Here is a 27,756-nt window from a genome sequence, read left to right on the forward strand (position 1 = left end):
AAGTGTAGACAATACAAACCCAGCAAACCCACGTCCCTCCCACCTTCCGGCCACTCTAAGGCAGCCCGTCCCTACCCATCTTCCGGCTCTCGATCCACCCAATGCCGCTTCCAGTTCTCAGTCTTGACACATCTTTTGACCACCTCTAGGACAGTCCGCCCTGGTACCCGCCCGGGGTGACAGCGGTCAGGACGGCCTACCCACCTTCCGGCTTCACTAACCACTCTCAGCACCTTTCGACCACCTCTAGGACAGCCTGTCCCGATTACATTCCTTTTCCTTTTAATTTTAAAAAAAAATTTCCCCCACACTACCGCCTAACTGTGGTAGTGCTTATTTTTCTCCCCAGCACCCATGGTGTGTGTGTGTGCAGGTGTGAGACACAGTGAGAGACACAAGGTGTACAAATCTTTATTCAATTTCCACCACCAGGAAGATAGGAAAACACCTGAGTGGCCAGTGACAAGCACTGCCCTTCACATCAAAAGGCAGTGCAGTGTGATCAAAACAGTGAAGGGGAGGGTAGGGACTAAATCAAAATAGAGTTGGAGGGGGAAATAATGCACTCCACTCCCTGCGGCGCCCACCTCTCCCTGAACAACTCCAGGGTATTGGTGGACAACGCGTGCTCCTTCTCCAAGGACACCCGGGCCCTAATGTAACCACGGAAGAGGGGCAGGTAGTCGGCCCTAACGACCCCCTCCACGGCCCGCTGTCTCGACCTGTTTATGGCCAGTTTGGCCAGGCCCAGGAGCAGACCCACGAAGAGGTCTTCAGACCTGCCCTCCCTCCTTCGTATCAGGTGCCCGAAGATCAGGAGCGTGGGACTGAAGTGCAACCAAAAGCAGGGGAGATGGTTTTTGAGAAAATCAAAAAGAGAGTGCAAACGCCCACACCCAATATACACGTGGTCCATGGACTCCACAGCACCACGGAACAAGCAGTTGGGCTGGGAGTCCGTGAACCACCGCAATCTGCGGTAACATTCCTTTTATTTATTTATTTTTTTTTTTTTTTTTTCACCCGAGTGGCCAGTGACAAGCACTGCCCTTAATTCCCTGTTTATATTTTTTTTTTTTCAAGTGGCCAGTCACAACTCCAGGGTGTTGGTGGACACCGCGTGCTCCTTCTCCAAGGACACCCGGGACCATTCCTTTTATTATCTGTCAGCCAGGGCCTTGAGATTGGACCAGATTAACAGCCACAGTCAAGGAGCTCATTCTGTGACATCCATCTGGCTGGCCTTGTCACAATCGTTACATCCCTTTCCCTCTGTGTCTGAGGACATAGGCATGTTGTTTTTTGTAGCTCCTCCTGGGAAGTTTTAGCACCAGGTCAGGTTCCTCCATCTTCGCCTCTTATACAGACTGCATGTAACGCACAGTAGCTCACCGCTTGCGTCCAGAGTGTCTAAGAAGAAATTCATTCTCTCTTCAGGTGGCAAAGGCAAAAAGGTGGTGACATCTGCCTTGTCCATCTGAGATTCTGAGAGGTCTTCAGCACATGAGAAAGAGGGAGAACCCACAGGTTCCACAACAGTTGGAAAGGCTGTTGAGGATGCAGGCACGTTTTGCTCCAGCACCTTTTGAGAGTTTGCAGTTTCAAATGCTCCACCTGCTTGTTCAAGGCTGTCATGCCTCCCCGAACTGTATATGTCACTGGGCCTGACTTCCTGTCACACCCCACCCCGTGCTAGGTCAGGAAATCCCATTTAACCTGTTGCAGAGTCTTCTCCCGTTTAGCAACGCTGCTGGAGCTATCCCTTAATCAAATAGGAACCAGGAAAGTTTGGTATCTTGTGAAGCTGTAGGCTGTTTCTTTAAGTCTGCCTTCAGTGTTTGGACTGCACTTTCTGCCAGACCATTGGATGGTGGATGCTATTGAGCTGTCTTTATGTTAAATGCCATTTGACTTTAGGAAATGTTCAGTACTCAACCAAAAACGCTATGGATCCACAAGCTGTCAGGAAAATTGCTCCTTGTTTTTCATATGTCTCAATGTTGTTTGCTCGGGGTAAAAGAAAATCGTGCATTCTCTCCACATTACTGGGCCCAGTCCTCAATGGCAAGATTGAACAAGGCATGCTTCCCCAATAATGGCATGATGCCTGAAATGCTTACCCCAACTCAAAGGTGACTGCTGTGAGCAAATTTCTTCAAGATCATGTCTTTCTCACATCACCACTGAAGTAACGCCACAGAGGCTAGTTTCCCATCACCATGTCACCTTTTATTTACATATGGAGAGTCCTTGACACTGATCCAACTTCCTCAGAGCCAGCTCTCAGACTCAACTGTGTGTCTGACACTCCTGTTCTTTGTCAGCCAAGTGTCCCTATTTGGAGCTGTTAATCTGGTCCAGTCAAAGAACTCCCTGAGACATCCACTGGCTGACCTCATTACAATCACTACAACTGAGCTTGAATTTTTATGGGATATTGGTTCAGGCAGAAGTTGAGGAAGATGATAGCCATGACATTTTTGAATGGTGGAACAGTTCTCTCCATCAAGTCAAATGGCCAGCACCAGCTCCTTTTCACTTCTGTTCTTGAATTTGCAATAGTTCACATTCTTTCAGATCATATAGAGTTGAATGTTTGCATAATTCTGGCTAACTTCTGATTCAAAGCTAATTCTGGTAAAAATTATCCTACTCAAACTGTATTATCTCAAAACGTCAACATGTTTGACATTCTCAACCTGCTTAGCTATAGTAATCCAAGATAATTTATCTTCTGGATGTTTGTTTTATATAGTGTTCTGGTACCAGTTTGCAGAAAAACACAGCCGTTATTCTTGCATTTATTGTGTGAGACCCTTTGAAGGAATGAACTTGTGCTCTTTTGCAGTGCATCACCTATACTGTAGCCACACCCAATGCGTGTAAAGTTATTTAAGCTTTGTTTTGGAACACACTTGCTTTCCATATAACTTCTTAAAATTTCTGTTGAGAAGATCTCAATATCTTTTCAAATTTTTTTCCACACACTCTTTTTAAAAAAAAGTTAAAAGTGAGATAAGGAATATTTGTTTCTACATTTGTGTTTTTTATCAAAAATGGAATTTGACATTTAATTCCTACCTTAATTCAGTACACTAGGTGTTGGACATGTTTCCCTCAAGATCATCTATCTGTCTTTACAGTATATATGTTTTAAAAGGTTAAGAAATAAAAAGGTTGTTCGGTTTTTATACTTCTTTGGGTATTTGCTTCTTGTGGTATTGAATTAAACGTGTTAATTTAAATGATTCATGTTGGTTGCAATTCATGAAATGGGCTATACTTTTAAAGCTGTAAAACAAATGACATTTCTTTTTTTTTTTGCAGCCTCCTTTGTTTTTTATCTTAGTAATGTTCCACCAAAAGGCTATTAGAAACGTTCAGATATGTTCAAATCAGACCCAAATGTCCAGTTATTTCCAGTTTGTGACTGTCTGATCAAGTATCATTTTTCTTTTCTCTGTTTGCAGAGTGGCAATCTAGGTATGTTTGGCAATAGTGGAGCAGCACAAGCCAGGACCATGCAGCAGCAACAGCAGCCGCCAGTGCAACCTCTTAACTCGTCCCAGCCTAGTCTTCGTGCTCAAGTGCCTCAGTTTCTATCCCCTCAGGTACATAAAGTTGCTCACCATGAGCAGCTAGCAAATGTGCTCATTTCACATCTACTAAATTTCCAGAATTCTTTAGGACCTTTATGTCACGCTACCTTTTTCAGGCCATGGGAAAAGAGTGGTGTATAGTGCATTGTGTACCTCAATACCAATGTATGACTCATTCTAATTGCTTAATTTTTTATTTCTCATAGTGAATGCACGAGTCTAGCTATGAAGCATATCAATTAGTTCACAATTGAAGTCACAGCAATAAAACTTCAGGGTCATTATCTTTCTGCCAAGATGATTAAACTGCAATATTTGGACTGTGCTAAGGATTTGAAATATCATCTTGTGTAGCATTGTCTCATGATATTTGTAACAAGATTGTAAAAGTTATACAAACAGTTTTCAAGGCTACAGGTTAAGTAATTAACAACTTTTAGGAAAGGCTTTTTTAAAAAGTGCAAAATTTTGGATTGGATATTTCTAAACGCTTAAGTATTTTTCTATATTCATTAAAGGTTCAAGCACAGCTCTTGCAGTTTGCAGCAAAAAACATGGGTCTCAACCCTGCACTATTAGCCTCGCCAATTAATCCTCAACATATGACTATGTTAAACCAACTCTATCAGCTGCAGCTGGTAAGTAATGTTGCTGTTGTCATTTATGTGGATTGAAATAAAATTAATGACAGTGATAATTAAAAGGTAATCAAGACTTCATTGAAACAACAAACATACATATTTTTATATTTGGTTTCTGCAGGATCAATGTAACTTTTAGAATATGTTGTGTGTATTGTCCATGATGCTGTACCAATTGATTCTGTGGACCAGTTTGAATCCTGTTCCATAGCTTCTATACCCATCATACTGCTTTTTAGTTTTAAAAAGAGAAAAACCTCTGAAATCCATACATTCCTATGACACATGTCAATATAATTCCCATTGGCAGAAACGGCATACATTTTAATTGTTACCTTAAGTTCTTTGATTTTATTTTGTTTTTCCTTTTTTATGAGATGAAGTAGTTCTCTAGCTAGTTGCAAAATTGTACTTTCCCAATTTTGAAAGAGTTGAATAGAAGTAGTGTGAACAAGGGAATCAAATTGTGTCTGGTAATGTCTTGGAAGAAGTTAATGCTTGTGTTGCTTTAGCTCTGCACACTCTGCTGATGTCTCTCATAGTCTGTGGTTAAGGACAAGGTATTCCAGTCCAACTTTCAGAGCCAGTAACTAGATCTGTAATACCCTGGTAAGTATAGACCTGCCATTCTTCCAAATTCAAAGTGAGTGCAATCTGAGAAGAGTGAGACATCAAAACTGCTTGCACTGACGAAGGTGGTGAGATGGGTTGATGTACATAATTATATTATATTTACCATAATATAATGGTGTTTTAAGTACTGCTGGGGAGAAAAGCTTTTCAGAAGTGCAAGATATAAGGTATTTGAAGGGTTAATGCTTATATTACACTGGCTCCAGTCATTCCATTGATGTCATAAATAGTTTGTGAGTGGAGACAAGAAGTTCTACTTTAGCTTTTGGAATGAGGTGGATATATCTGAATCAGCTCTCTCAGGTCTTGGTAATTTGGGCTGAACAACTGTAGTTACACTTTTGCTTTCATGCAATAAATTTTCAATGTTTCTCTGTCTACTGTGTGGTGATGTATCCTCTTCCCATTTATCACTAGCCCAGCCCAAGACAAAGGAGGATTGGTGATGGAAAACTACCACAATTGACCCTTCCCCAGTACCACATACTAGTAGAGGTGTCATCACAATGTGCCAGGAGTGATCATTTGGGAAAATACCACACTAATACCACCTAGTACTTGCTGAATTGTCATTATTTATTACGCATTAATATGGCAGCATTAAGTGTGCATTTTAGAAACAAATCATGCTATTTTTAAACAAGTTAATGCAGAAATTGTATAGTTCCTTGTGGAAAGTTGGTGTGAAGAAAGGGACTTAATGTTAATTAAATCAGATTCCAAATAAATTGGAGTATGACTTTAGTGAATCAGACATGCAGTGAGAATTCAGAAAAGAATACTAAAGCTGCAATTTCCGTAGAAAATGATTGTCTAAATCAAGCTGATAGGGTCATTTGTAGTTTTTCCAGATGAACTTAGCATATTTATATCATATTGTTGAAATACTTCCAGAAATCTACTGAACTCTTTCGTTTGAGGCATTATTCATATTCATTTTTCATTGTGTTTGCAGGCCTACCAGCGTTTACTCTTCCAGCAGCAGATGTTACAGGCCCAACGTAATGTTTCTGGAACCATTCGACAACAAGAGCAGCAAGTAGGTATAGCAAGCTTGCAACCCAACTTCAAGATATTCTGCAGTCAGATGACAATAGGGCACAGAAGAGATTCTTCTCATAAAAGCCTCTACCAACAAATGTGCAGTTAGTGATTAGGAAGAAAATATGTGTTCTGTACACATGATTGATTTATCTAATTAATGATTTTTCGAATCATTAAATTACTTTTGTTAATGTCCTATTTGTCCCTTATTTATGTATGTGAGATTATAGTAATCAGCCTGGTCTTTTTCACTGGTTTGGTATTTAAACAGCGATTGTTCTCTGTAGCCGATGATGCAGTACTGTTGACAAGGAATAGTAAAACTTTGGTGTGTGTATTATCACCTTGGTTCAAAACTGTCCAATGCATCTTTTGCATATATTGCTGAAGTTACATAGAAAAGACAGTGTTAAAAACTAGTTTGCACCCAAATTTTATTCCTTTCTTTTCTGCACCCTCAAGAAAACATGTAGAAATACTTTTATCAAGAAAATAGCATGCTTAACCTGTAGGAAATATTATTTCAAAGTATAACATTACCCATCAAATGAGTTGAATTACAAATGGAAGGTTTTAGACTTATTGGTGTAAAAATAATATTGCAAATTCCTGGAAGGCAATTGAATCAAATCTTGGCTAATTTGTGAACTGTTTGCAATATAGTATTGCTTTTCAACCAAACAAAGTCTACTTCATGTCCCAAGGGTTGCTGTTTTTTTTTAAAATGTGGATATACTGATGCTGACTTTGCTGAAATAATTATGGAGGGCTAATTTTACTCTCTGTTGAATGTTTATAAATACAGCACATAAAAGATATTGAGCCAGTTATCTAGTGTTGACAGCAACTCCAAATAAGAATGCAAACCGAGATGAAATCTGCACTTGGTGAAGAACACTGAAATGTGTTACCTGAATCATCCTTTTCAGTAACTTGTGTCCTATAACTAATGGAAGTTTTCCTGGCAGCGTAGCTTTTATGCTTTTGTTTTGGTAAGACCTACTCCAGGAATATCTTAAATTCTCCATACAATTGTTTAGTTCATTTCCATGTCAGATGTTAGAAAAATATTATGGCATTCAAGTACTTTAGCCCACTTGTACATATTTCAAATAATATAGCATTTGTATTTTGTTTATCTGTTGATTTCTTTTCCATATAAGTTTTTATCTGAAACATTTTTGATCAGTTTTTCTGTCTGATCACAAATTGTTCATCCACTATTAAAAGACTATATAAGGTCAACAGATCAGTGCCATGAATTTTACAGTTCCCCATTTGTATGTTTCAAGACCAGCCAGGTTTGCATCAGTGAGGGCAAACAGGAGGCTAACAAAATAAAACAGGTGGCCATCCCACCACTGTCATCCACCTTCTATATGTCTCCTGCATTGGAGTGGATGGGCAATGTGTCAATCAGCTCATCTGCCCTTGGGCCTCTTGGCACTCTTAAAGCTAATTAATGACCACTTAAGTGCCTCATTCCGACTCCTTCACAATTGTAAGTGTGCCTGGGGAAGTAAGGTAAACAAACTAGCAATATTTATTTTGCAAGCTGCTATCAAGCGGAAATTGGAAGGGTTTTTAATGAGACTCATGAGCCTATGGGGAGTTAACACCCTTACGACTGTAATCCTCTTTATCCCTCCAATGCACTCTCTGCCAGACAGGCCTGTGGTGCTGGAAAAGTAAAGCATGTCAGGCAGCATTCAAGGAGCAAGAAAATCAACATTTTCGGGCAAAGCCCTGCATCACAATCCCTGGCTTATATCTGATATCCATTATTATTTCATTTTCAGCATATTTTGCTTTGGAATAGGACTTCTGGTCAGCACGGTGCCAATAGAGCTTTTGTTTTTGGCTGTGTGCATTGGTTGGTTTGTTTTCACTCTAATGTTACTGAAACTAAAATGTATGTTTATTTGGTGTCCAAAGGGCAAATTGTCTAGGCTGAGCTTTCTCTTATCAACTATTTTAAAGCAATGATGAGAAGTGACAACGAAGTACCAAAATCTTATGATGTCTTAACATAATGGTTTTGCCTGTGAGAAATTAGGAGGGAGTGACTTATCCTCAAATGACTGGAGGGTGGCTCATGTTGTACCTTTGTTTAAGAAAGGAGAAACCAGGGAAGCCAGGTTGTGGGTAAGTTGTTAGAGGTGACTATAAAAGATAGGATTTATGAACATTTAGAGAGGCAGCATGGTTTTGTGCGTGCAAAACAGTGTGTCTCAAACTTGATTGATTTTTTTGAGGAAGTTACCAAAAAGGTGGTTGATAGCAGAACAGTATCCGTTGTTAATTTGGATCTTAGTAAAGCCTTTGACAAGGTTCCGCATGGTAGACTAATTAGTAAAGTTAGGTCACATGGGATTCAGGTTGAGCTTGCCAATTGGATAAATAATCAGCGTAATGGTGGAGGGTTGCTTTTTGGACAGAGGCATGTGACCAGCAGTGTTCCACAGGAATTAGTGCTGGGTCCTCTTTTGTTTATCACTTTATAGGTGGTTTGGATGAGAATATGAAAGGCATGGTGAGTAAGTTTGCAGCCGACACTAAAATTGACAGCTTAGTTGTCAGTGAAGAAGGCTTTCAAAGATTAGAGGGATCTTGATCAATGGGCTGAAAAATAGCAGATTGAGTTCAAACTGGATATATGTGAGCTCTTGCATTTTGATAGAACAAACAAGGGTAGGGCTTATACAGTTAATGGTAGGGCCTTGGGTAGTGTTGTAGAACAGAGGGACATATGGGTGCAGGTACATAATTCTTTTCAAGTTTGTGTCACATATACAGGGGAACCTTGATTATCCGAATGAGATGGGCGGCACTATTTTGTTCAGATAATCGATTATTCAGTTAATCGATTAAATGCCTTTTCTCAGGGGCTCGGAGCTTTAAAAGTCTGCTCCCTGTTCAGGAGACTGCAGCAGCACACAGCGCGCGAGCCCCCACCCCATTCAATGTTGTCATTCCCCGTCCAACTCCTCCCCTGCCACTCATCTCCATCCAACTCCGCTCCCTGCCGCTTGTCCCCATCCAACTCTGCCCCTGCTGCCCACCCCTGTACAACTCCGCCCCCGTCGGTTATCCCCATCCAGCGCCGCCAACCATCCCTGTCCACCACCACTCCCCCCCCCCCCCCCCCCCCCCCCCTCTCCACCGTGGCCCATCCCCATCCAACACCGCCCACCCGCTGCCCTTCCTGGTCCGACACCCCCCCCCGCCGCCCTTCCTAGTCCGACACCACCGCCCCCCCCACCATCCTCGTCCAACACTGACCCCCTGCCCAACCCTAGCCCACAACACTGTCCCCCCCGCCACCCCCAAACCTTCTCCAGGGCAGCCAGACTGTACACCCAACAACAAGACTGCTGTGGCTGCTGCTGCCTTTTGGGGGGGGGGGGGGGGTGTCGGACACACCTTTTTACTGCAACCTTTTGACAGGTTCCATGTTTGCCCTGTACAGGGCCATGTTGGAAAGATTATCTGGAGAGGGGGGGGATAGTTGAGGGTAAACCCTCTGTAGAACTCCAGGGAAAGTGTGGGGAGAGAGAGAGGGTGGGAGCTCAGTCATTTGGAGATGGTGCCTGTTTAATTACTGTAAACAAAAGACGCGATGACTGTTGGAAACACGTCTTTGATGTAATGTTTCTAATCAGGACCTCGATCTCCTTCAGATATTCTGATTTTTGAGTAATTGGTATTCGGATATTCGAGTTTCCTCTGTACACAAGATGGTTAAAAAGGCATTTTGCTCAATCCTTTGAGTGTAGGAATTGGGACATTATGTTGAAGTTGTACAGGACATTAGTGGGACCTCTTCTGGAATACTGTGTCCAGTTTTGGTCGGCCAGTTAGCAAAAGGATATTATCAAGCTGGAAATGGTTCAGAAGCCATTTATTAGGATGTTGCCAGGTTAGGAAGGTTTGAGTCACAAAGAAAGGCTGGATAGATTGGGACTTTTTATTTTCTGGAGAGTAGGCGTTGAGAGGTGACCTGATAGAGGGTTTATAAAATAATGAGAGGCATAGATAGAGTTGATGGTGGTTGTCTTTTTCCGAAGCTGGGGAATTTCAAGACTAGGGGGTACATTTTTAAGGTGAAAGGAGAGAAAATCAAAAAAGATTTGGGAGCATATATTTTTACACAGGATGGTTCGAATATGAAATGAACATCCTGAGGAAGTGTTGGATGTGGCTACAATTGCAACATTTAAAAGATATTTGGATGAATACATGACCAGGGAAGGTTTGGAGAGATGTGGGCCAGGAGCAGGCAGGTGGGATTCCTTTAGTTTGGGATTGTGTTCGGCATGGACTGGCTAGACCAAAGAGTCTGTTTCTGTGCTGTATGACTCTATACGTAGATGTGGATATGTGATTAAAGTATGCAACTGCAATAGTTCCTATATCATAAAATGATCTGGCTGGATTATACACTCGATGGGCTCCAAGCACAAGTATATGTTTCAAGAGCAATAAGTGTCTGCATGGCTGAGTGAGAGCCCTTTAATTAATATGGATTGGGGCTTCAGTCAGGCTTTGGGAGTGAGACCTGTCTGATGGAGTTCCTGGACAACTTGAGATCAGCAGTTCTGTGCACATCAAGGTGGTCAGCACAGTTAATACTGCAGGAGTCCTGAGAGAAAATAAAATCATGAATGCCCAAAACTCTGGTAAGTTTGGGATCTCTTCCAGGATAAGTTGGCATACGCTGATGTGGGAGCATGTTGGAAAGACGGTTTATGGGAGACCGGATGTTGGGATACAAACCTGTGAGAGGTGGCCTCTTAACACTGGTTTTGCATTGAGCTGCTGCTTGCAAGGTTAAATCTATCAGGCTACATGTTGGTTGCAGGTATGTCATTCCCTCCGTTTACTTAGATCTGTGGTGGCATGGTACTTTTTAACTGGGTATTAACTGTCCATCTGAGAGCAATGATTTGAGCCACAGATGAGCAGCTCACTCAATACCACTTCCACCTACAGTTAAATCCTGGCAGGTGGGCAGATCTGTCACCAGGAGGAATATAATCTCACCTGTCGATTTCCCTACCCCCATCCCCAGTTCTGCCAGTGTAAATTTCAGCCAAGATACTAAAGAAACTAATTTGTGATCTACTTCACACATCTCATGTAGATGACAGTTCAAAAGAATATGTATGCTATTAGTAAAGATGACGACTCCTGTTGAGTGTTAGTATTTTAGTTTATTCTTAAAACTGAATAATGTGTTATAAGTACATTGGAAGTGAATTCTGTCTTCTGCTCAAACCTACTATTCACAGCATTTCTGAAGACCTTTTGTTTCTTGCTAGGTTGCACGTACAATCAACAACATGCAGCAGCAGATCCAACAACACCAGCGGCAGCTGACCCAGGCCTTGCTTATGAAACAGCAACCTCCACATCCACCATTGCACCCATCTGCAGGCAAAGTAACCATTGATAATCTGAGTCATCACCCATCTCCCAGCCTTTCAGACCTGCAGACCAAAGAGCAGCAAACATCACCCAATTCTTTCCCTGCATATTCCTTGGGTAAGTACATTGCCGGAACAATATTTTAATATTATTTAAGTTTTGCTTTCTTTGAAAAACACACAGCTGTGTAAAGTCTTTGCCATGCTTGTATAAATACCACCTCCAGTAGCATTATGTTTCATAAAAGAAGACTATCTGTTGTGACCACAAATACAGTTTAATGAATATGACTTTATAACCATTACAAAAACATGGTTACAAGGAGATCAAAGCTGGAAACTAAGTATTCAAGGGTATGTTACTTTTCAAAAGGGCAGGCAGGAAGGAAAGGGTGGTGATGTGACATTGTACTTATTTTAATCCATATCAACAATCACAAGAAGCGATTTTGAGTTGGGAGAAATAGAATCCTTATAGGTGGGAATCCGAAATAAAAAGGGAAAAAAGCATTGGTACAGTCCCAAACATCAGCTTTACAGTGGGGTAAAAATAGATCAGGAGATAATGAGGCATGTAACAAAAACAATACATTAATCATGGGTGACTTTAATCTTGAAGTTTGGGATGGTCAGATTGGCAGAAGAAATCGGTGTATATTTGGATATTTTCCAAGAACAATGTAAGACCAGAAGAAATAGGAGTAGGCCATTTGGTCCGTCAAGCCTTGTCTGCCAGATCAAGAATCTATTCATCGCAGCCTTAAATATACGCAACGACTCTGTCCCATACACTGTGGCAAGGGGTTCTAAAGGCACTCAGCTTTCCAAAGGGGGAAAAAATTCCTCCTCATCTCAGTCTTAAATTAGCATCTCTTTATTCTGAGATTATGGTCTTTGATCGTAGACTCTCCCATGAGGCGAAACATCCTCTCAGCATTTACCCTATTTAGCCACTTAAAAATCCTATATGTTTCAATGCAATCACCTCTTATTGTTCTAAATTCCAGTGAGTAGAATCTCAGCCTGTTTAGTCTTTGCTCATAAAATAGTCCCTTCATACCAGGGATCATCCAAGTGAGCCTTCTCTGAACTGCCTCTAATGCAATGATATAGTTCCTTCAATAAGAGGATCAAGACTACTTGGTACTCTAGATGTAGTCTCAGCAGCACTTCTTATCTTATCCTTCAACCCATTGAAATAAGGACCAACATTTCTGATTATCTGCTGCACCAGAATGCTAGCTTTCGGTGTGTTGTTCACAAGTACCCTCAAGTCCCTTTTGTCTTGCAGCTTTTCACAGAATTAAGTAATACTCTGTTATTTTGTTTTCCTTTCCAAAACGAAGTGAAAGCGTTCAGAAAAGATTTACAAGGATGTTGCCAACGTTGGAGGATTTGAGCTATAGGGAGAGGCTAAATAGGCTGGGGCTGTTTTACCTGGAGCGTCAGTGGCTGAAGGGTGACCTTTATAGAGGTATATAAAATCATGAGGGGCATGGATAGGATAAATAGACAAGATCCATTCCCTGGGGTGGAGAGGTCCAGAACTAGAGGGCATAGGTTTAGGGTGAGAGGGGAAAGAGATAAAAGGGTCCTAAAGGGTAACATTTTCACATAGAGGGTGGTGCATGTATGGAATGATCTGCCAGAGGAGGTGGTGGAGGCTGTACAATTACAACATTTAATAGTCATCTGGATGGGTATATGAATAGAAAGAGTTTAGAGAAATGTGGGTCAAGTGCTGGCAAATTGGACTAGATTAGGTTAAGATATCTGGTCAGACCCCAAAAAATAACTGCAGATGCTGGAATCCAAAGTCGACGGGTAGGAGGCTAGACGAACACAGCAAGCTTGGCAGCATCAGGAGACTGAAGTCAACTTTTGAGGAATGAATCCGGTTGGTGATAGGGAGGGGTTAAAGGGAGGAGGACAGGCTAGAATGAAGGTGGTTGGGAGGAGAGGTTATTTGAAATTGGAGAACTCACTGTTGAGTCCTCTGGGCTGCCCTGGTGGAAGGTGAGATGTTGTTCCTCCAGTTTGCAGTTTGGTTCATTGTGGCAATTGAGGAGGCCAAGAATGATCATGTCAGAAAGGGAGTAGGAAAGGGAATTAAAATGGGCGGTGACTGGGAGGTCCGGTTGGTTCATTCCTCCCACTGACCAACCACGTTGTACCCTCTACCTGTCTTCACCTATCTTTACTTCACCACCCTGCCCCCGCCACCCCCTTTATCTGCAGCTCCCCCTACACCCACCCCCAGTACTGAAGAAGGGTTACACCCAAAACATCAACTTAACAACCTCCTGATGCTGTCTAGCTTACTGTGTTCTTCCAGCCTCCTGCCTGTCTACTTAGGATAGCTGGTCAACTTGGGCGAGTTTAACTGAAGGCTCTGTTTCCATGCTGTACATGAATGACATTATATTCCATTTGCCATCTTTCTGCCACTCACTTAATCTATAAATATCTCTCTGTAAAGTGATTATAACCTCTTTGGAACTTGCCTTTCTTACCTATTTTTGTGTTATTTGCAAATTTGGACACAGTGCATTTCCTTCCTACCTTCAAATTATTAATGTATGTTGTAAATACTTACATTCCAGCACTGATCCCTGTGGAACCACACTTGTTCCAGGCTGCCAACCTGAAAACAACCCTTAGCCAGTTCTCTGTGCAAGCAAAATACTATCTCCAACATCATGGCTCTTATGACTTAACCTTTTGTGAGGTACCCTGTTGAATGTCTTCTGGAAGTTCAAATACAGCACATCTCTTGTGTCATCTCTAACCACTCTGGTTGAGACTTCCTCAAAACCTAGTAGGCTAGTGAGACGCTATTTTGCCTTTCATGAAGCCATGCTGACTCTGCTTGATGAGATTATGATTTTCCAAATATGCTTCCTTATTTATTGATTCCAACAATGGACATTAGACTAATCAATGTATAGTTGCACAATTTTTGCCTCCCTCGCATCTTGAATTGGGGTGTCTTATTGGCAGCTTTCCAATCCTTTAGTACCTCTTTAAAATCCAAGAACTTTTGAAAAATTAAAACCAATTCATCCACTATCTACTTAGTATCTAAGGAGCTATTTCTTTTTGGTTTCTGAAATGCAAGCCTTAAAGCCCAGGGGGTTTATCTGCCTTTAGCCTTATTATTTTATCTAATACTACTACTTTAGTGGTGGGGATGGTATATACTACTTGTGGATCCAACTGGGGTTTCAGCTAATTAGGTTCTAGGGATATGTAATGAAGCAGTTTAAATAAATTATATCAGAGTAAAGTGACCATAACATGGTCGAATTTAGCATTCAGTTTGAGAGAGAAGCACTTGGTTTGTGGACAACTGTGCTAAGCTTAAATAAAGGCGATTACAAAGGAATAAGGGCAGAGTTGTGGACTAACTGTAATATTTCCAAATTTGCCGTTGATATGAAGCTAAGCAGGAATGTATGTTGTGAGGAAGATGTAACGCATTTTCAGAAGGATTCAGACAGGCATAGTGATTTGGCAAGAACTTAGCAGATAGAATATAAAGCAAAAAATTGGGAAGTTATCCACTTTTTGATAGGAAGAACAGATGTGCACAGTATTTCCAAAATAGTGAAAGGTTGGGAAGTGTAGATATGCAAAGAGACTTGTGTGTCCTTGTCAGCAAGTCGCTGAAGCCTAACATGCAGGTCCTGAAAGCTATTAGCAATGTTATTGAGAATGTTTGCCTTTATCACAAGAGAATTTGTGTACAGGACTAGTGAAGTCTTGTTTCAATTGTATAGGAGCTTGGTTAGACAATGCCTGGAATACAGTGTGCAGTCTTGATCTCCTTATCTCAGGAAAGATGTGATTACCATAAAGGAAATGTAACAAAAATTCACTAGACTTGTTCGTTGGATGGCAGGGCTGTTCTATGAAGGGAGATTGGGCAAATTAGGCCTATGTTCTCTAAACTTGCAAAGAATGAAGGGGTAATCTCATTGAAATCTATAAAATAGTTAGTGATAAACCGTGTCAGATGTTTCCTGGAGGAAGCAAGAACCAGAGAGCAGAATTTAAAATAAAGGGGAGATCATGATGAGGGGAAATTTCTTTTACTCACAGGGTAGTAAATGCTTGGAATTATCTACCTTCAAGGAGTTGTGGAGCTCAGTCCTTGAGTATTTAAAGCTGTTTATGCCTATCAGTAGCACAAGTGGGATTGTGTGAATGAAGTGTTTGATCAGCCGTGATATTAAATGGCAGAGCAGGCTCAACAAGCTGAATGGCAACTGCAGTTCCTATGAAAATAAACAAATTAGTGTTTGTAGGACCTGTACCACATTTGCTGACGATTAGAAACAAATATGCTTTGCTTCTACGACATTGGGATGTTTTAAGGATGCAAAGCATTGTACAAATAAAAGCACTTGCTCCCTGTTCTATTGTTGATTTTAACATTTATGCCATTTCTCAACAGTTGTAATCTCCATTCTTACTAATGCTTCCTTAGTGATTTTACTTTGGATATTCAAGTTGCATCTCACTTCCTGCTCGCAGCTAGTCATCATTATTGACTTTCCTTAAACCTAAATCTGTATTTTACACAAATAAAAATCTCAACTTTGTGAAGACTTGCCTCAACTTTCTAAGTTGGTTCATCCAAAGTCTGCACGGTTTGTGAAGGCAACCATTTTCATGGGCTGCATGATCCAACTGCTTCTATATGTTTTTTTCTATGTATTTTACTTATAGCTGGATTGATCCCGAATATGAATGTAAGCAACATGGAGCTAAGTGGTGGTATATCCATGAAGGATTCAGCTCAAGCTCAATCTCGATTGAGGCAGTGGACCCACCCAAACTCGATAGAAAATTTAAGCAGTAATACTTTACCGCTGGACCAGAGCCAGAGCAAGCATGGTAAGAGCCCTTAAGGGCAGAGTACTTGCAGGCCAAAATACTTCATTCATCATTTGGTTTTAAGTTCTTGCACAGTCTCAGAAAACTTCTTGGAAAATGCAAGAATGTAATTTGATGCCCATTAATGACTTGGCAAACTGAATAAAAAAAGGTTCTGTTGCTCTTCACTTACCATCTCTGTGTACACATTTAAAATGCTGAGAGCATGCTACGTTATTATTTCCTAAACTTGAATAAAACATTGGTTTTGGCAAACTGACTATTCAGTATCAGCGTCAACACAGCCAGTTCATTTTCTTGTCTTGCACCTTCAGCTAAAACAGAGGACAAACTTGAAAACATGCAATGATGTATTTTAGCCATTTGAGTACCGAATTTTCTCTGCAAATTTCAGTTTGGACAATAGACCACAGAGCATTTCTTCATTTGTGATATTTTCAGAGTTAATTGTAATAAATTGTTTTACTTTTATTTTACCTACAAGACTTATTTAGTGCTGAAGAAATTTAATACTGTAATAAAGGAAACAATAGAACATCAAAGTCTCAATCTGAATTACATCAGCATTTAATAAAACTAACTGGGTCTAATTTAGCTACTGTTGAGATTCAGAGTCAGGTCCATAGAAAAATGTTTTTATATCCATGACCTTGCCTTTCTATCCCACTTGACGCATATTCAGGTGCTATCCCTGGAGGTCTCAATATTGGTCCAACAAGCAAGCCCTCCCTTGAGGACTCCTACAGTCCATATGATCTGATAACCAGCAGTGAGTCACCAGCCAGTCCTCCGGTACCAGTCAGTGATAGCTGGACACGTGCCAAATCCCCTGCCGATAAGATCTCAAATGGCTCCAACATTAACTGGCCACCAGGTAAACCCCAAAGACTGGCAAAAAGAAAATAGGTGTTAAGAATGTTGTGTTTGACTGAGACCTGTATATTTATTACACATTAAGAGAAATTAGTAAATTGAAAACATATGCCAACTGTTTTAAACAAGATTTGCTCATTTAGTGCATATATCACTTAATAATGGAAGCAAAATATTTCATTCATTTGGACCCCCTCAAAATCTTTAGGATTAATCTGCGCCACAGGAGCTTATAAATGCATATTGAAAATTTTTGAAGGGCTTTCTAGAGACAGTTGCACTATATTAGAGGAGTTGGTTTAGTGATACTCAGAGTTAGGTTGTGCTCTTAGATCTAGCTTATGATCTCCCTTGTAATCCACTGCATGCCATCACGTCATTGCATAATCTCACATTTTTTTAAAAAACATTTCTACCTACTGATACAAATCTAGGCATTTGTTGGGGCTTATTTCCAAGGAACAGACTAAATACAGTGTCCACAGCTAGATTGTATTTTCCATGCGCCTATTTGATGCTTCATTTTTCTCAGCAAGTTGACATGCTATTACACCCATTGAGGCATGGGAATTGTGACATAAGTTTGAGGAAACTGAACCAAAGTATACATAAGCATGGTCTGGAAAGTATGTGTGGATCAGGGTTATTTTATGCACTAGCCAGGTAGATTTAGCATCAAATTTAGATTATTTTTTTTGTTTGAGTAGAGTAATCTTGTGTATCATGCTTTGTCTGGGATGGCACAGTGGCTCAGTTGTTAACACTGCTCCCTCACAGCACCAAGAACCCAGGTTCAGTTCCACCATACGGTGTATGTCTGTGTGGAGTTTGCACATTCTCCCCCTCTCTGCGTGTGTTTCCTCCCACAGTGGAAAGGTGTGCAGGTTAGGTGGATTGGCCATGCTAAAATTCCCAAAGCATCTAGGGATGTGCAGGGTAAGTGGATTAGCCATGGGAAATACGGGGATTGGATGGGATGCATTTGAGAGTTGCTGTGGACCCAATGGGCTGATTAGCCTGCTTCCACACTGTATGGATTCTATAGTTCTATGAATGCCTCATTTTAATTATTTCAAACCCAATTTTGGCCTAGGTAATTTTCTTCTGATTAACTTTGTAGAAACAATACTAATAGCTTTTTCAGACTTAAGTATGGAATTTGCTATCATATTAAATAACAAAGTTTTTCTTAACTGAGATGCAAAATAAATAACTTCTGTGAAAATTATTAAATGACTGCAAGGTTATAAACTTGATATTTGAAGTGAGACGTGGTACTGTACCACATAAAAATAGTTGCGTTGTGCACATAAAGGTGGGTGTTCCTACTTTAAAAGGCCACTGTGGTTGAGAATCATTTTGAAGTGCACTATAATAGATAAAAGACTAATTTATTTTCAAACCCCCTGTTGAATATCCCTTCAATGTTTAGCATTGTTAATACTGTATTAGTTAAATATTGCTTCAAGCATGATCGTGTAAAGGGCCGTTATAGGGTACTAGCAATGACATACTTGCTGTTTAATTTGAAAGATGCTCTCAAGTTATCATTTCTTTGATATGAGTAAATGCGAGTGTTTCATTGTGATTATGCAGTATGTTTGGAGAACACTTTCTGGTCTTAAAGCACAAAATTAGCAATGTGTGGCTGTCCTTTTGATTTGCAGTAGATATGATTGTTTCACAATCTTTTTTTGATGAGACATTTCATTGCAAAATAATATAACAATAAATATTGGTAGTGTATTTCAGTAAGTAAATTAAAAAGTTTAAAATGTTGATTAAGTTTACATCAGGATCTCTCTCTCAAGCATGCTGATAGAACAGTACTTGTCAGAAACTGTGGGTCCATAATACCAGAAAAATGGACCAACATCTGTAATCTCATAAGAATTTTAGTTTTAATCTTTTTATCATGTTTAAACTTGTGGGCAAATATTTTAGCAGCCTTTTTCAAATAAAATACCACTGACATTATTTTCTTTGTATATCTAATCAGAATTACATTATGTTGTATTTTAAAACAAGAATATTGGACTGCTCATTCAGCTGAATAAATTTACTTCATCTTTTGAGAAGCTGAGTAATTTTGAGGAAGGTAGTCACAGGTTCAATTACTAGTCTTCGACTTAGCTGATGTGCATCGAGCTGACATTTGGCTTCAGTGTATGAGAAATGGAGAATTCTGAGACAGTTTGTTTAGCTGATCACTATGCAGCAATTTTTGCCTGTAATTTTTATTTTAATCAACATTGACGACCGAATCAGACTTGGCTGTGGTGCCCTTTAGGTTTGAACGATCTGTTAAGGTTTATGTAAATAAGTTTCTTTGCTGAAGGGCAACTGGAGGTTATGGGACCATGTCCCAGCAAGGAGGCAATGCCTTCAAGCAATGTGAGGAAAAAAAAATGCATACAGAGAAACACAAAATACTATATTGTGAAATCAATTTTATTAGTGTAGCATTTCATTTTTAAAACATTAGACAAAACCTATCAATAATAAACTAATAGTTTTAATATGTTTGACTACTTAACTACTAATAGCGATTTACTGTTCTACTGCCTACTTCCTAACTACTAAAGAGTTTCGTCCTGGGGAGCCATGGAAAGGACTACAGAATATCGACCCTGAGACTGATCCTAATGTTACACCTGGAAGTGTCCCCAGTGGACCTTCCATTAATACTACTATCCGGGATGTGGATCGTTACCTGCTCAGGGACAGGAGTGGAGGTAAGACAGAATAGAACTGAAGTGTGGCACACAAAGCAGACTCCGCAAATTCAAGTAATTTGCTCAGAGGTTTTATTTGATTCCTTGAGAAAAGGCTGTGACACCTTTTTTATTTATAAGGGAAAAAGTCTGTAAAATACACAGTAAGCCTTATGTCTGCCTTATGTCTTAATAAATGCCTTTATAAATAAACTTGAAGGTTAACTAAAATATGTAGATGTAATCCATATACAAATACACTAGTATTTAGGCTAGTGTTGTAAGATGAATGTCACTAATTTTTAAATGTGCTGAAGAACCTGGGACTTTAGATTTGATCCTTTTATAAAAATGATACACAATGTCTTAAAGAACAACTCACCAGGTCCTCAATCATGTGACTACTTAGCTGTAAGTTATAGTTTTCTAGATTTATTTATGCTATGAGAAAATAGTCTTGAGAGAGAATGTAAACTAATCTTAGTTCATGACGCAGCAAGCTCAAGAGGTCAGACAACCTTTTTTTTCCTTACATTTTTCTTAAAATGAATCTAGTGACATATTTGTTTATCTTTTAGAATCCAAAAATACAGGTATTTACAAAAAGACAGCTTAAAAACCAACTAAAGTCAAAGAATATAAACACTAAAAGCCATATACTCTTGAGTAGTCAGTTATGTTAAAGATATTAAAAGTACAATGAGTACAGATATTTCTAAACCAAACTTATCTTTTTCTTCGACACATTTCATTTACACTCTCGATAATGGTAAGTCAGATACTTATCAGAAATGTGAAGCCTAGCTTCTCAGCTGGAATACTGTTTAAATATTCAAATATGGTTCAGATTTCTTGACTCAACCTCTGGCTTTCAGAAAGGGTATTTTTTCTGTCTCTTTCTTCTCTCATTCTGCCATTCTCCCTCAGCTTGGCTACCCCGGAACTCTGGGTTCATGGCAACATAGTGGCTGGCAGTGGTTAGCACTGCTGCCTCACAGTGCCAGACACTCTGGTTCAATACCACCCTCTGGCAACTGCGCATGTGGAGTTTGCACCTTTCTCCTCTTGTCTGCGTGGGTTTCTTCCAGATGTTCTGGTTTCCATTCACAGGCCAAACTAGTGCTGGTTAGGTAGATTGGCCATGCAAAATTACCCATAGTGTCCAGGGATGTGTAGATTTGGTGGATTAACTATGGGAAATGCAGGGATAAGGTGGAGGAATGAGTCTGGATGGGATGTTCTTCAAAGGGTTGGTGTGGACTCGATGGGCTGAATGGCCAGCTTCCACACTAGAGGGACTCTGGTTCATTTGAGAATGTTTCTAAATTATTTGAACCACCACACATAAATTCAACTGAAGTCTACTTTAAAGAGATTTTCCTTGCTCTGTAGGTAGTTCATTCTAAACTCAAAAAAATTTGCTTGAAATAGAACCTAAAACTCAATTTACTCACCCTAACTTTTTCTTTAAAAATATAAACCCATTCCTGATACAGGGGTACATTGTCTCTAACGATTGTACACTATAGTGCTTGCCTCATGCACCATTAGTACTCTTCCTATCTTCACTATTTCTATGCTGTTTTGGCTTCAGCTTTGCTCAGTTTTGTAATATTTTCGTGTGACAATAATATCTTAAGTTAAACTTTGCTACTATATTCTTTGCTTTGTACTTTTTTTTATATCTTGGACTATACAGCATTTCAAGTGTCTAGAGTGTATTTTCTACAAACTGGAGTACTTAGAACTATATTTATGTAGTTTTGTACCTGGCAGGCGAAGTGCATAAATAGAGTTTTAGTTGGAATTTAGAGACAGAATGGATTGAGTATTTTATGAACCTAATCTGATATTTTCATAATTATGAAAGAAAATCCAAACATCTTTAAATGTTTCCACTCTGAGGAATCTTGTGAATTTAATTTAAACAATAGTATCATTGAAAGTCATCCTTCTCCATTCCTTTATTTTCTCGTGTCGTTCACGACAAAATATGGTAATCATTTTGAGATTTAATTTAAATCATTTTCCATATCCTTAGTTGCTTTTTTGCTGTTTATACAGGGTCATCCCCAACATCATCTCAGAACGCCACGCTGCCTTCATCTAGTGCCTGGTCCTTCAGTGCCTCTGGCTATACTAGCTCTTTCAGCAGCTCTACATCTGCACCTAATACTGCAGGTAGGGTTCTTTTGCTTCCATTGCTGACCATACTGAACCTCTTCAAAAGGAATGAGCAGGATTGCAACAGTCTCAATGTGGGTTTAAAAGCACAGATCAGAGTACTGCTTCGTGTAGAAAGTAGGCTCATAAAGTGGAATTTAGTATGAAATCAAGCACACAATTTTCAGTGAGTTCATATAATTGGTTCTTTTAAAAATAACCCTTTTACATTAAATTCAAATTTATCTAAATTATTCTAGATTACTGTTTTGATTCAATTCAGCATTAATGCCTTGACATTTGCCAAACAAAGATGGTATTTCTCTCCTCCCATTAGATGTACATCAACATTTTTTCCTTGTACACTCCAGAATAATTGATACCTGAATATGGTTCAACAGACCCTTTGCTATCTTCATGAAAGTGACCTCTTTTCCATGTATCCAGGATGTCCTTACCCAAACTCAAGGTTCCATTCCTAAAAATCGAGATTTTAAGTGAAAGGATTTCGTGAAGCATTGATTCTTGTAGGAGGAGTTAAGTTCACATTAAAACTAGAGTTAGGATCCATAGATTTTCCTTTGCAAAAAAGAATTAAAACATCATACATGTGTCCTTTGAGTTGAAATAAAGTATGTGAAGTGCCTAATTCCTACATTGGTAGATCAAATAACTGTTAAAATAACATTTTTATTACTCATAATTTAAAATTTAACACTCTACTTACAGTGCCTCCTGTAAGTGACTAAGCTGTCACTGACAAATCTCTTGAAGGCATGTTGTTAGCTGATAGCTTCAGCAGGTGTCCTAAGGTGGTGTGGGTGAGATAGGCTGGTGCAGAATAGGGAGAGGGCACAAATTGGAAAGCTTGGAGCAGTTTAAAGTTTGACAGAGTGGGATGAGTCCAAAATGCTGCCAGTATGGCTGGAATACGAATCTCTCAATACTCAATGGGATTTCTGATCCTAACTACAGAACTATGAAGTAAAGTAGCACCAAAGGAGCAACTTGAAAATACAGTCTTCCTGCAAACCTCAATACTAAGAACTCATCTGATTGCAATTGGGTACTCCAGTTTGTACTAGAAAACATTTTTGACATGCTCACTTACAAAAATGTAAATAAATTCTTCTGGAGGTCAGTCATAACTCCCAAAACACTCAAAGCAGTGTTTTACTCAATTCATTAATTGCATAAAAATGTCATTTTACCATTTCTCACACATTCATGCAAGGAACATTAATTTCATTCCACAGTTAGAAACCTTTTCAGTTTATCTTGAAGCATTTGCAACGAGAGTCAAAATGTAAATGTTCGCTAAGTTTAAATGTTCGAAGATTTGATTTCTACTTGTAAGCTATGCAAATTCTACTGAAGACATATATGTTGAAACATAAAATGTGTTGCCTTTTTCTATTGGTTTATTATACTTGATTATCTCTTTGCAAATTATGCAGTTGTCGGTCATTTGATTTTCAGCGTTTGTTCATTTTTAATGGTTCACTGATGCTCATATTTTCTTTTCGTCCCTGCACAAAGTACTTGTGTTTTGTGCTTTCTTCAACCTGACTGAAGCCAGGACAAATCAGTGTACCAGCCTGCCTTACTACCATGCAAAGTTTTTCTTTAGCCCATATATCTTGATTTAACTGTTGAAAAATAATTAGGTCAAAACAATGATTGCAGATGCTGGAAACCAGATTCTGGATTAGTGGTGCTGGAAGAACACAGCAGTTCAGGCAGCATCCAAGGAGCAGTAAAATCGACGTTTTGGGCAAAAGCCCTTCATCAGGAATACAGGTAGAGAGCCTGAAGGGTGGAGAGATAAGTGAGAGGAGGGTGGGGGTGGGGAGAAAGTAGCATAGAGTACAGTAGGTGAGTGGGGGAGGGGATGAAGGTGATAGGTTGGTGGGGGGAGGGTGGAGTGGATAGGTGGAAAAGAAGATAGGCAGGTAGGACAAGTCATGGGGACAGTGCTGAGCTGGAAGTTGGGAACTGGGGTGAGGTGGGGGGGTGGGGGGGAGGAGAAGGGGAAATGAGGAAACTGTTGAAGTCCACATTGATGCTCTGCGGTTGAAGTGTTCCGAGGCGGAGGATGAGGCGTTCTTCCTCCAGGTGTCTGGTGGTGAGGGAGTGGCAGTGAAGGAAACCCAGGACCTCCATGTCCTCGGCAGAGTGTGAGGGGGAGTTGAAATGTTGGGCCACAAGGGCAGTGTAGTTGATTGGTGCGGGTGTCCCTGAGATGTTCCCTAAAGCACTCTGCTAGGAGGCGTCCAGTCTCCCTAAGGTAGCGGAGATCAAATTGGGAGCAATAGATACAAAATTATGTTGGTGGATGTTCAGGTAAAATTTTGGATGTGGAAGGCTTCTTTAGGGCCTTGGATGGAGGTGAGGGAGGAGGTGTGGGCGCAGGTTTTGCAATTCCTGCGGTGGCAGGGGAAGGTGCCAGGATGGGAGGTTGGGTTGTAGGGGGGGTGCGTGGACCTGACCAGGTAGTCACAGAGGGAACGGTCTTTGTGGAAGGCAGAAAGGGGTGGGGTGGGAAATATATCCCTGGTGGTGGCGGAAATGTCGGCGGATGATTTGGTTTATGCGATGGTTGGTAGGGTGGAAGGTGAGCACCACGGGCGTTCTGTCCTTGTTACGGTTGGAGGGGTGGGGTCTGAGGGCAGAGGTGCGGGATGTGGACGAGATGCGTTGGAGGGCATCTTTAATCATGTGTGAAGGGAAATTGCGGTCTCTAAAGAAGGAAGCCATCTGGTGTGTTCTGTGGTGGAATTGGTCCTCCTGGGAGCAGATACGGTGGAGGCGGAGGAATTGGGAATACGGGATTTTTGCAAGAGATAGGGTGGGAAGAGGTGTAATCCAGGTAGCTGTGGGAATCAGTGGGTTTGTAAAACATGTCAGTGTTAAGTCGGTCGTCATTAATGGAGATGGAGAGGTCCAGGAAGGTGAGGGAGGTGTCAGAGATGGTCCAGGTAAATTTAAGGTCAGGGTGGAATGTGTTGGTGAAGTTGATGAATTGCATGTGGGAGCACGAGGTGGCGCCAATGCAGTCCTCAATGTAGCGGAGGAAGAGGTGGGGAGTGGTGCTGGTGTAATTACGAAAGATCGACTGTTCTACGTAGCCAACAAAGAGACAGGCATAGCTGGGGCCCATACGTGTGCCCATGGCTACCCCTTTGGTCTGGAGGAAGTGGGAGGATTCAAAGGAGAAATTTTTAAGGGTGAGGACAGTTCGGCCAAACGAATGAGAGTGTCGGTGGAAGGGTACTGTTGGGGATGTCGGGAGAGGAAGAAACAGAGGGCTTGGAGGCCCTTGTCATGGCGGATGGAGGTGTAGAGGGATTGGATATCCATAGTGAAGATGAGGCTTTGGAGGTCGGGGAAACGGAGGTTTTGGAGGAGGTGGAGGACGTGGGTGGTGTCTCGAACGTATGTGGAGAGTTCCTAGACTGGGGGATAGGACAATGTCGAGGTAGGTAGAAATGAGTTCAGTGTGGCAGGAGCATGCTGAGACAATGGGTTGGCCAGGGTGGTCAGGCTTGTGGATCTTGGGAAGGAGGTAGAACTGGGCAATGCAGGGTTCCCGGACTATGAGGTTGGAAGCTGTGGGTGGGAGATCTCCTGAGGTGATGAAGTTCTGTATGGTCTGGGAGATGATGGTTTGGTGATGGGGGGTGGGGTCATGGTCGAGGGGGCGGTAGGAAGAGGTGTCCTCAAGTTGGCGTTTGGCTTCAGTGGTGTAGAGGTCAGTGTGCCAGACTACCACTGTGCCCCCTTTATCTGCTGGCTTGATGGTGAGTTTGGGATTGGAGGGCTGCGTGTTGTGAGGGTGAGAGGTTGGAGTGGGGGAGAGGGGTAGACAGGTTGAGGCAGTTAATGTCCCAGCGGCAGATGGAGATGAAGAGGTCAAGGGCAGGTAATAGGCCAGCACGGGGTGTCCAGGTGGATACAGTGTGTTGGAGGTGGGCGAAGGGGTCCTCGGAAGGTGGGCGGGAGTCCTGATTGTGAAAGTAAGCTCGGAGCCGGAGGCGGCGGAAGAAGTGTTTGACGTCACGGCATGTATTTAATTCATTGATGCGTGGGCGGAGGGGGATGAAGTTGAGTCCTTTGAAGACTTGATTGTTCATCCTCAGTGAGGGGGAGGTCTGGAGAGCTGGGAGTGGGGGCGGGGCTGGTAACTGGAGTGGGTGTGGTATTGGGGGGAATGAGGGTGGAGTCATGAGCAGGGGTACTGTTCCCTAAGGGTTCTGGGGGGTGGGGATGGTGACAATGGGATCTGTGGAGGGGTGTCAGCAGAATGCAAGTGAGTGATGTTGGTGGGGGTGGAAGTGGTGGCAAACAGAGGTGGGGAGGTGGAAGTCACTGAGCGTGTAACATCAGCGATGATGTGAGGGGTGGAAGTGATGTCACTTGTGGTGCATGAGGAATTGTGAGGGGCGGATGTGGCTGTGGGAGCGGCCATGATGGGGGGGGCGGAAGTGACATCAATCAGCATGGGGTGGCAGCTGCACCAGCCGCATGGCTAATGACATCCGAGCAGTTCCAGAGGCCGGGGGAATCTTCTGGAATGTTTGAGTGGTGCTGGTTATGGAGGTGGGTAGATAAAAGTTTGTTGTACTTGCAGTTTTTGATGTTTGAAATGGAGTTGAAATACTGTTTGTTGAGATTATGAATTCTCCTGAGGATGTAGTACAGAAGGGGTCCTTTGCAATTCTGAGAGTGTGTGACTCTCAGCTGAGGCAGGGCTGAGTGTCGAGAGGTTAGGTGCCGGCGCGTTGCTGTGAGCATGGGGCAGAGAATCCTGAAGGAGAACTGTTGCTGGTGTTTTTGAATCTGTAGTTGTACTGTTTGTCCTGTTCGGTTCCAAACTCTGCTAGTTTAAAGGTGGTCAGGAGTCCGTGTGGGGTGAGTTGGTTATGGAGGCAGGCACTGAGGAAGCAAATGTGGCTGTAGTAGCGAGTTTGTTTCAGGACATGGTTGAAGAGCTTCAGGGCTGAGGAAATTACCTGGGAGTTGCAGTGGGAGAGGGACTCCGAGATCCTTGTAGAGAGAGGAGGAAAACTTCTTCAAGGCAGGCATCCTTGCAAGAGGATTCACAGTAGGGTTAAAATCAACTAGGTAAAAACAATGACTGCAGATGCTGGAAACCAGATTCTGGATTAGTGGTGCTGGAAGAGCACAACAGTTCAGGCAGCATCCGAGGAGCAGTAAAATCGACGTTTCGGGCAAAAAGCCCTTCATCAGGAATACAGGTAGAGAGCCTGAAGGGTGGAGAGATAAGTGAGAGGAGGGTAGGGGTGGGGAGAAAGTAGCATAGCGTACAATAGGTGAGTGGGGGAGGGGATGAAGGTGATAGGTTGGTGGGGGGAGGGTGGAGTGGATAGGTGGAAAAGAAGATAGGCAGGTAGGACAAGTCATGGGGACAGTGCTGAGCTGGAAGTTGGGAACTGGGGTGAGGTGGGGGAAGGGGAAATGAGGAAACTGTTGAAGTCCACATTGATGCCCTGGGGTTGAAGTGTTCCGAGGCGGAAGATGAGGGATTCTTCCTCCAGGCATCTGGTGGTGAGGGAGCAGCGGTGAAGGAAGCCCAGGACCTCCATGTCCTTGGCAGAGTGGGAGGGGGAGTTGAAATGTTGGGCCACGGGGCAGTGTGGTTGATTGGTGCGGGTGTCCCAAAGATGTTCCCTAAAACGCTCTGCTAGGAGGCATCCAGTCTCGTCGATGTAGAGGAGACTGCATTGGGAGCGACGGATACAAT

General features: G+C 41.7%; 1 protein-coding gene across 10 annotated transcripts in view; it reads left to right on the plus strand.

Moving 5' to 3' along the window:
- Window positions 1-27,756, plus strand: part of tnrc6c1 (trinucleotide repeat containing adaptor 6C1) — a 716,497-nt gene that overhangs the window by 669,126 nt on the left and 19,615 nt on the right. For 7 of the 10 annotated variants that reach the window (XM_072558454.1, XM_072558460.1, XM_072558453.1 and 4 more), the window contains 8 exons: window positions 3,471-3,611; window positions 4,118-4,237; window positions 5,829-5,912; window positions 11,239-11,461; window positions 16,075-16,242; window positions 16,925-17,116; window positions 19,701-19,850; window positions 21,894-22,010. In XM_072558454.1, coding sequence (XP_072414555.1) covers window positions 3,471-3,611; window positions 4,118-4,237; window positions 5,829-5,912; window positions 11,239-11,461; window positions 16,075-16,242; window positions 16,925-17,116; window positions 19,701-19,850; window positions 21,894-22,010 — 1,195 coding nt within the window. The remainder of the gene's footprint in view (window positions 1-3,470; window positions 3,612-4,117; window positions 4,238-5,828; window positions 5,913-11,238; window positions 11,462-16,074; window positions 16,243-16,924; window positions 17,117-19,700; window positions 19,851-21,893; window positions 22,011-27,756) is intronic. The other 3 variants (XM_072558458.1, XM_072558456.1, XM_072558461.1) reach the window with 2 other exon arrangements.

The sequence above is a fragment of the Chiloscyllium punctatum genome, chromosome 39, assembly GCF_047496795.1.
Source record: "Chiloscyllium punctatum isolate Juve2018m chromosome 39, sChiPun1.3, whole genome shotgun sequence".
Lineage (NCBI taxonomy): Eukaryota > Metazoa > Chordata > Chondrichthyes > Orectolobiformes > Hemiscylliidae > Chiloscyllium > Chiloscyllium punctatum.